At 35.1% G+C, this 10017-nt stretch overlaps 1 protein-coding gene across 4 annotated transcripts in view; it reads left to right on the forward strand.

The window, feature by feature from the left end:
* COBLL1 (cordon-bleu WH2 repeat protein like 1) overlaps window positions 1-8463 on the forward strand; it is a 179398-nt gene extending 170935 nt beyond the window's left edge. For all 4 annotated transcript variants that reach the window (XM_027866006.1, XM_027866004.1, XM_027866005.1 and 1 more), the window contains one exon: window positions 6944-8463. In XM_027866006.1, the coding sequence (XP_027721807.1) occupies window positions 6944-7030 (87 nt within the window). In that variant the 3' untranslated portion in view covers window positions 7031-8463. The remainder of the gene's footprint in view (window positions 1-6943) is intronic.
* Window positions 8464-10017: the final 1554 nt, after the last annotated feature.

The following is a 10017-nucleotide window of genomic DNA, read 5'->3' on the forward strand; positions in this document are numbered from 1 at the left end:
TAGCAACTGATATGGACTTAGTTATTAATTCCCTTCCCTTCTCTGGGCCTCACTGTCCTCATCTGCTAAATGAGAGGATTAAACTAGATACTCTAGTATCTTCCAACTTTGTCTTTGATCTTATCTGAACAACAAAAAAAATCCCCTCCTCTTTACGTTGACCAGTTATTTCAGAGAAGTAGAACCCTAACTTTGAAAAGAAGGCTTCAGAGAGGGAGTGGTGTGGTATTTAGGGGTTGGCCATCAAGTTAGGAAGACTTGGGTTGAAACCATGGCACTAATCAATGTCTGTGGCATTATAGGCAAGTCACTTGACTTCTGTGTGTCCCAGAATCTCTAAGATTAGATAATGTAGTACTCTAAACACACATGCTAGCTATTTCCTAAACCTGATATTTATTCTGTTTCCTACCTTTGTGCTCTTGCATGAGCTGTTCTCTATGTTTGAAATACATTTCCTTTGCACCTCTACCTCTTAGAAGTCTCTAACTTCCTCAAGGTTCAGCATCTAAGTAAAGCTTTTCCCAAATCATCCCTTCCCCCCTGTCCCCAATTATCAGTTTTCTTTTGTCCCCCAAATTATCTTGTATTTACTTTTCTGTGCACATTAGATCTTACCCCTAAAATTTAAATTCTTTGAGAGCTGTTCATGTTTTCTTTGTAATTCCCTGCACCTAGCACAGTGCCTGACACATACTAAATATTTAATATATGCTTGATGAATTGAATTGAATTGAACAGATCAGTTGGTTCAACTTAAGGAGCAAAGGCACTATGCAAAGAAAGGACAAGATGGGTGCAAGCGATTCCCGGTAAAGGATCCCAGACATTTTCAGTTCAATCAGTTTCTTCTCATGGGGTAGGAGGTTGGCCACTTTGGAGACCACTACAAAAGCATCTCAGGTTCACAACTAAGCAAGTATGGAAATCCTTGCAGGTGGTTCTTTTGGGCCCTGGGAAGAAAACATGAAGGAGAATTTCAGGAGTTGAGGTTTTATTTTTAGAAGAGACATACAGTATGTGATTTTGAATATTTTAGGTCTTTATTCATAGGAGTTAAGTTTTTGTTTGTCTTAGTAGCATACTTTCTAATTATTAATTCAGTAGGCAATTAAAATAGAAAATTTGTTGTATATTGTATGGTGACGTATTCAAAAGATGTAGAAGGGGAAAAGTATGTTTTCAAAGGTTAACAAAATTAGATATCATCATTTGAGAGAAGTCATTATCATTTCTGAACCCTCTCCCTAAGAAAGAATTTAGAAATGATCACTGGTTTTAGTGTACGTAAGACCCACACAAAGCTACACCACCTATAGGACTGCTCTTAATGTCTATGTGAAGTCGATGGAAATATTAATCATCTTTCATGATTAATTAGAGGAACTTGCAAATGAAGTTGGAACTTCTTTTATAGCCTGCAAAGTCAAACTAAGAGGCCGCTATAGACTCTATGTTAAAGAGCCTGATTTGGCAGAGTCCTTTCACATATAAAGCTTTCACTGATTCAAGGTTGGGCTACATGAGAAACAGATTTTAGAGAGCTGGGTCTTAAATGTCTAGATCTTCTTATCACATTATGCGTAAGAGTTCACACTTAAATGCCACTTTACAGTTTAAAATTACCTTCCTCTCCACATCCTTGTGAGGTAGGAAGTGAAAGTATTGATGAGGAAACTGAACCTCAAAAGGTCAAATAACTTGTCTAGGGTCACCTAGTTGATAAGTGGCAGAGAAAAGAGTAGGATTCCCAACTCCAAATTTGGTGTTCTTTTCTTCATATCCATTTCTTTAGGTTTATATTGTCTGGGAAATATCCATCACTTCTAACGAAAGACCAAAGTTGTAAAGTGTTAGCGGGAGAAAAAGCAAACCCCTGAATTTAGAGATGGGGAAACTGAGGTCCATAGGTATCAAGTAATGGGTCCAAAGTCACACAGGATTAAATGAAAGAATTGGAATAAAAAGCTAATACTCTTGACTCCTATTCTGGTGCTCTCTCTATGCAACTTCATCAGTAGTTCTCAAACCTTTTGGCTTCAGGACCCCTTTACACGCTTAAAAATTATTGAAAATCCTTCCTCTAAGAACTTTAGTCAACGTACCACTTGTGTCTGTTGCCAAGCACTCATGTAAAAGAAGACCCTCTTTGATGATTAGTTGGTGCTAATACTGGATGAACACAAGCAAAACAGCAAAGCCAGCACATCTATAGATTCATTCATTTTGTACAGCAGAAGTATAATTCTGCAGATGAGAGAGTAATTCTTTCTTCATGTTTATAAGCTAAATCTTTAATTCACAGGTCTTGTAGCCTTTGGAAACTCCACTGTTTGCTTGTGAGTAAATGGAAATGAAAAAAGCAAATAAGATCTTAGAATTCTGAAAATAGTTTTGATTTTGAGGACCCCTTGAAAGGATCTTGGGGACCTCCAGGCGTCTGCAGATCACACTTAAGAACTGTTACACTGCAGTCTGCTACTGCCATAGTTGAGTGGTTCTGTGGTGCCAGTGCCCATTCCTTCAAGAAGCACCTTAGGTCGTAATCTGTTGGTCGGTTTTTAGTTAAAAAAAAAAATAAGTTAATAACCTGTATGTATCATTAGAAATGGACAGGCACCCGCAGGTCTGATTCCTCATTCTGGTCTGTGCTTACATACCATTTTTTATACCAGTACACTGAAAATTTTTCCTAGTTTGTTTCAGATGATGACATTTCTTTTATAGAACAACAATTATGTTGCCAAATAAAATCTCTAGTGATTTTGACAGTGAGTTTAGATGTTCAGCAGAAAGTTGGCTCTGTGTTTGCCTATGACTTGGCTCCCAGAATGTTCAGTTTAACTTCAGGTACCAACCTGCCTTATGGCTGATGTTCACACCACAGCAATTAACCTTAATTATAATGGTTAGATTCACATTAGAGCAATTATCTGGTTGATTGCTCTAGAGAGGATATAGTCATAACTGACATAGCATGGGCATGTCATGGATTTCAAACCCTAACCTTTTAAAATTCATCCCCTACCCTGCCCCCGTGTTCAACACATTTATGGAGGTCATTCCCCCTTCCCCTTCTCCCTACTGTACAGAGAAGGGCTGATGAACCAAGGTGGGTGATTTATAAGTTGCTTTTGATGTTAGGACTAATATATGATCAGCATATCCTTTTATATTCAATTGATCCCAGCTGAACTAATTTTTAAACATAAGATTCTTTGAATCACATTGTTTATAAGACACCTGGTGGCAGAGTATTAGGTTTTTTTCTTCTAATTATGCACATGTCTTTTCATATACCATTTTGAATTAGAATACAATTTTTAGGAATATGGCAAACTAAGGAATGATTTTTATTATTTTATCTGAAAAGTACTCTTCAGTCTTTGGAAGCATTCCAAAAATAGACCAAAGGCGAGATGGGTGCTTTGGGGCAGACTTGTCAAGGAGCTTAGTCTCCTGCTGATCTCTCTCATATTTCCTTGGACTATTTTTTAGCTATCAAAAGCACTCCTAATAGCAATTCTTTAAAAAAAAAAAACCTACAAGTTTAAAGGGATTTTTCATAGTTTCATTGCAGAAAAATAGAAATCTTTTATTTCATGACAGTTCATCTTAAGAAGTTAGCTATGAAGTATATTTAATCTTCAGTAATTTTACTAATGATAAAAGCTGTTGACTCCTAATTTTACTCAAAGAAATAACTGAGGATTTAAGCTTTGGCCAAAACTGACTTGTTGAATCCACTCATTGCAAATTAGATGAAGCAGCACTGGGGAAGTTTGACAAGTTATTGATGGAAAGGGCCTAGTGTTGGCAAATGTTTATTTCAGTATGGCCCATCTTAAAACCCCAATTTATTATAAACAGTGAATCAATTATTCTTTTCCCTCTCCAGATACTTTTAAAAGCTATTTTAGCTATTTGATTTCAGCTAATAGTTTTTTCTCCTACCCCCAAAGTAAATGAGGTATCGAAATGTCAGTCAACATCAACACATGGGAGAATTTCCTGAGAATAAAAATAGACATGAGAAGATAAGTTTGATCATAATTTTAAGCAGAGACCCATGGTTTTTTAAATTTTTTTTATTTGTGTCATGATGTATTTAGTTTTCTTTATAACCATGTGTATTATTTTATGCATTTGAAAACATTATTCTGAGAAGGGTTTCACAGGCTTCACCAGATTGCCAGAGGGGACCATGACACAAAACTGTGCTATAGATGAATAAACATTTTTAAATGAAGGAAAATAACAAAACAAATTTACTCTTGGCTTCTCCCCCTAAGGGTGGAGATTGTCTCCTCCTCTGTTGGCATCTTACCAGTTTAATGTATTTGCTCCAATGCTCCTGTTTCAGAAGCTATTGAACCAAAATAAGGGGTTTTCTGATGGAACATTAAGAGAAAACCTGATGATTACATGTGATTTACTAGTACTGAAATAGAATAATTAACTGTACAGAATCTCAATCATGCACACACACAACACACACACACACACACACACACACACACACACACACACACACACACCGTGCTTTCAGTATTAGGTATCAGTGACATTTGACCAATCTTCTACCATCTGAATAGCCTCTCCTTCCCCAATATTCTCAAAAGCTGATTTTTTTGCCTGTGAAAATGTCAACTACAATGTAATTATCACTGGGACAGAAACACACTGTTACTAAGATTTGTGAAAAAGAGACATTTCAGCTGGTTTAGTTCTGGCTTCCCTGAACTTGGTATGTGTGAAATCCAGAAACCTGATTTTTAATCTAGTTAAATCCTGTAGATACTCTATGGGATGGGGATGTTCTTGCTTTCCAAGTTCCTCCCTAAAGGAAGCAGGAGAAAAATTGAGTTACAGTGGCTCAAGGCAGCCAATTTTCTTCTCCTCAGTATCTTGCCAAAATATTTGTCTAGGATAGATAATATGGCCTTTTGTACAACAGATCTTTTTCTAACAGGGGAAAAAAAAACCAAATTGTCTTTGTCAATAATCAGTAATCTAAATGGAGAAGAATCTTCATTTTTTTCCTTCTTTTGAAGTGCTTCTATCATGTTTCATTATTATTTTTTAAATTTCTCTGTCTTTGCTGAGCTTATGAAATAATAATAGTTGACATTTATGTATAGCACTTTAAAGGTTGACCAAACATTTTACAGAAGTTGTCTCATTTGAACCTCACAACAATCCTGTGAGGTAGGTATTGTTAATTATCTCTGTTTCATAGATGAGGAGACTAAATCTGAGAGAGGTTAAGTGACTTTACCAGAGTCACCCAGCTATTAAACTTCTGAGAAAAGTTTTGAACCCAGATCTTCTTGACTCCAGTGTTCTATCCATTGTGCCACGTAGCTAGCTGCCTTTCTCCCAGTAAGGATCCAGAACACCTAAAAATGTCTTCATCTAGGTGAATCTAAATAAATTTCCTTAGATCCCTTTAAACGATGAGGATAATTAGGAAATTCAAGTTTCATTGTTTTTGATTTTCAGATTCATTCATAATGGTTTAATTCAATCAACTTGATCTTGTATCTTGAGTGTCTTATCTCTTAGGAATTTACTTTACTATCCAAATTATTTTGATGATATGGCAAACTTAGAAATAGCTGGGTTTTTTCTGCCATTCAAGTATATGCATTCTTTTTTCCCCCCAAATTGTTAACATTTTTATTTAAAGTTTTGAGTTCCAAATTTTATCCTGCCCTCCCCTTACCCTTCCCTGAGACAGTAAGCAATCAGATATAGGTTATGCATATGCAATTATGTAAAACATTTCCATATTAGTCATTTTGTATAAGAAGACTCAAAAGAAAAAAATAAAAGTGAAAAATAGCATGCTTCAGTCTATATTCAATCAATATCAGTTCTCTGGAGGCAGATAATATACTTCATCATTAGTCCTTTGGGATTGTCTTGGCTCATTGTAATGCTGAGAATAGCTGAGTCATTCACAGTTCTTCATCGAACAATATTACTGTCACTTTGTACAACATTCTCCTGGTTCTGTTCATTTCACTGTGCATCAGTTCATGTAAGTCTTTCCAGTTTTTTTCTGAAATCATCCTGCTCATCATTTCTTATAGCATAATAATATTCCATCATAATCATATACCACAGCTTGTGTAGCCATTCCCTAATTGATGGGCCTCCCTTTGAAATTTCTAATTCTTAGCCACCGCAAAAAGAACTGCTATAAATATTTTGTACAGATAGGTTCTTTTCCCTTTTATTGGACGTCTTTGGGATATAGACCGCTTAGCAATGGTATTGCTGGATGAAAGGGTATGCAGTTTTATAGCCCTGTGGGCTTATTTTCAGTTTGCTCTCCTGAATGGTTGGATCAGTTCACAACTCCATTAACAGTGCATTAGTATCCCAGTTTTCCAACGTCCCCTCCAACATCCAACATTTTCCTTTTTTGTCATATTAGCCAAAGTATATGCATTCTTAAAATATGAAAATAGCCTCTCCCTATGAATAAAGAGTCCATAGGAGGGGGAAGTCAGAGTAAGAGAAAGTCAAAGTCCATGTTTTTAAAATGGTTTTGGAGAATTCACTGTATTTTTCTGCATTCTCACTGCCAGGTTTTAGAAGCCAGAATTAAGCTTATGAAAAAAGCTCACTAACAGCTTGGATTGCAGTCTGTGTTTGTGCTCCTGTCCTTTGAGTTAGTTTAGTCATTTTATAAAGACTATGATGTGTTAATGGATTATTTAACTTGTTTGTTGTGAAAATAACAAATCTCTCATTTTTAATTTCATGGATGAGTGATTGTTGATTCTTAATGATTTATACTTCATTGAACAATAAAATACTAAATGCGAGTGCTCATAATTAACCAATAAATAAAATGTTCTAGTGAATGAAAACTTGAAATTAGGCAGCTTTATGCTTCTAAGTGGAAAGATATGATCATGTGTCTCTCTTTTAGGTTACTGTTCCATCCAATACCATATCTGTAAATGGAAGACCAAGACTCAGCTGTTCAGTGTCCACAGAAACACAGTCTGACCATTAGAGATGTTACACCAGCTATTTTGCACTTTACCACCACCTCTTACATAGGCCAACATAATACTAATTGAGATTTATTGCAAATGTAAATTCAGGTGTCTGTTAATATATATATTGTCTATTAAAATGTGTGAATTTTGTGTGATGGCTTTTCATGCCAAGAGAAGAATTATTGGAATATGTAATTTATAGTAATTTTTGTCTGTATGCCTTAAAAGCTGAATATGCTGCTGTAGGACTTTTAAGACGAGGTGCAGATGAGTTTCAGTTTTTGAAATGAAAAATAATCACGTTTTGTTGATTTCATTGAATTATTTGTGGAAACATATTGTACAATGGTGATTTAGACAAAAGGATAAGTTTTTAATATCCTTAGGTTTATAATTGTATAAGTACCTTAACATAATATATGAGTTAATAAATGTCTGCCATATGCTGCCTTGATGTTAATGTTAAATTAAAAACTTGTAATAAGCATAAATTTCAAACTTGCATTCTGCAGAAAGAACCACCTAAAAATACTAGTGATAACAAATGACTGTCTTCAGTTGAACATTGGTTTTAATTGTTGAATCATTTAGTGCTCAAAATTCTTCCTCTTACATTTTTTTTCCACGGGAACAATGCAAAATCAGAGACTGTGATGGGATCTTCAGTATTTTAATGTTGTAGTAATTCTCTGCTTTTAGTCTTTAACCCTTGAAATGCACAAAGAAAATTTAATTATAAATGTTTTTCTGTATATAATTCTTACAGTGTAAGGGCACAGATGAATCTTAAATACATACATGTTCCTTGTACCAGAGGCCTTAAAATATCCTTTGTCAAAAATACTGATTTATAGTAATAGTTATTTTATTTTTGAAGTATAGGGCCAAAAGAAAAAAAAGGTTAGAATGTGTCTAGATTAAACCGTTTAAAATAGGTTTTGAAAATACCAGTCAGCCTATTTTAATTATAGTCATATGATGTAATAGTAAGTCATAATGAAGCTTATTTAAAATTGAGATACTATTATTCTAAATATTAAAAATGAGTAAATTAATGTTGGAACACTTAAAGAGGTGCCTAATTGGTAGGGAGTGGGGGTACACCTGATTTTTAGGCTTACAGTTTTTATGTGATACTTGTTTGTCCACAGAAGGAACGTTCACTTATTATCATAGCTTTTGGTCAAGCAAATTATGAATTCTGGTAGATTTCTATTGCCCCTAGTGAGATATTTGCCAGTTTTGAAAGTATGTTGATTCTTTTCCAGTTAAATAAAAATTATCTTATTTATTTTTGAGGACTTTTTTCTTTAAAGGGTGGTTTGTACTATACAGATGTACACATGCATGTTGATCTTTCTGTCTTATAGGTATGCTGCGATTGGGCATATTAAGTCAAACATGGATGCTGTCTCTCTTTCTAAGATAAAACATGAAGACAACTGAATACTGTGTTTAACCTTCCTAAGCTTGAGTTTTCCGATCTATAAAATAGTTTGGATAGGTGATAGGGGTTGAGGAGAGGCTTGGACTAGATCACCCCTGAGATCATTTCTAACTCTTTATCTATGACCTGTAATAAACAAATACTGAAATAAAGTGTATTTGCAAGAAAACCCGCCATAAATATTGTGGAGATGAGTAAAGATAAAGTAAAATTTGAAAAAAAATGAAAACCAAAGCATTTAAGTAAAACAATGTGAGGTATTATAGTTGTGTTGCTGTTAGAGGAGAACTCCTTAGGCACAGATTTGACACACAATTCTAATAAAGTTGGTTAACCGTGTTTCCCAGCCCAGAGAGACTTGAATCAGACATAACACAATTATTTGGTGGGAGGGACTGCTAGAGAAAGACATGCTTACAACTTCAAGAAATAATGAGACTTCTTCCCGCCTTTGCAGAGTTAAGTCCTATGGCTGTGTCACAAACTATACTATCAGACTTGGTTGATGTATTGTATTTTTGTGAATTATTCTTTTTCTCTTTATTATCTGTTACAGGAGATGATTCTCTGGGGAAAGGGAAGGAAATATTTGGAAATAAAGGTGGTTAAAAAAAAAAACAGTTAACATGATAACTTGATAACCTAAAGAGCCAGGGAGGAGACTGAGGTCAAATTTGAACTCATGTCTTCTTGATTCTAGGCCCAGCACTCAATTCACTGAGACACCTAGCTGCCTCCAATTAGAAATGACTGAAACACTCAAAAAACATAGCCATCTGAGGCCAGTTAATGTAGAACCAAGCACACCTTAGCAATGTATTGCTATACAGTAGCTCATAGTTTTTCAGAATAATAATTGAATCATCAAGAAAAGTATAAAATTACATTCATTACACTAATAATGTATTAGATTTCCACATTTAACATTTTTTAAAAGCACACGAAGGGGATAATAAGCTTCAATAATTTAGAAAATTCTCTTAGGTACAATACTTCATTCCCCAACAATTCCAGGTAAATGAGCCCTGTTATGTAAATTGTTTAAGGGATAGCCCTTATGTACTGCATCTGAAGTTGTTGAAGTTATTTCTGATTAATTATAAGAGAGAATAGTTTAGGTAGTTTAGATACAGTTAGGAGTTGTTCAGTGTGCTGAGAGGAAGGGATAACCAGACTAAAGTAAAAATGGAAGGAATTTGAAGAGAGTAAGTGGTTGTGAGGGGAGAAAGTGGGAGGAGTAAAAGATCGTGTTTGATCAGCTGCATCTCCCATGAATATTTAATGCCAAATGACAAGGTCATCGATAATGAGGTGATGGAGTTCAATCAGTCAATTGGTATCAAGCCCACACACACTGCAACAAAGCTTTTGGCTGAACTTAGGAGGAGGATAGATCACAGCACAGTACCTAAGAAAGTATCACTTGGTGAACTCCCAAATGAGCATGCAAGACTAATTGCAAAAAGAGAAAGAAGGAGAGAAAGGAAACCCGACAGGGAAGAAGTAGTGGTTTCATAAATCAAAAGCAAAAGAAAGGTGGTTTAGAGCATATGT

The sequence above is a fragment of the Vombatus ursinus genome, unplaced genomic scaffold, assembly GCF_900497805.2.
Source record: "Vombatus ursinus unplaced genomic scaffold, bare-nosed wombat genome assembly UNPS02014779.1, whole genome shotgun sequence".
NCBI lineage: Eukaryota > Metazoa > Chordata > Mammalia > Diprotodontia > Vombatidae > Vombatus > Vombatus ursinus.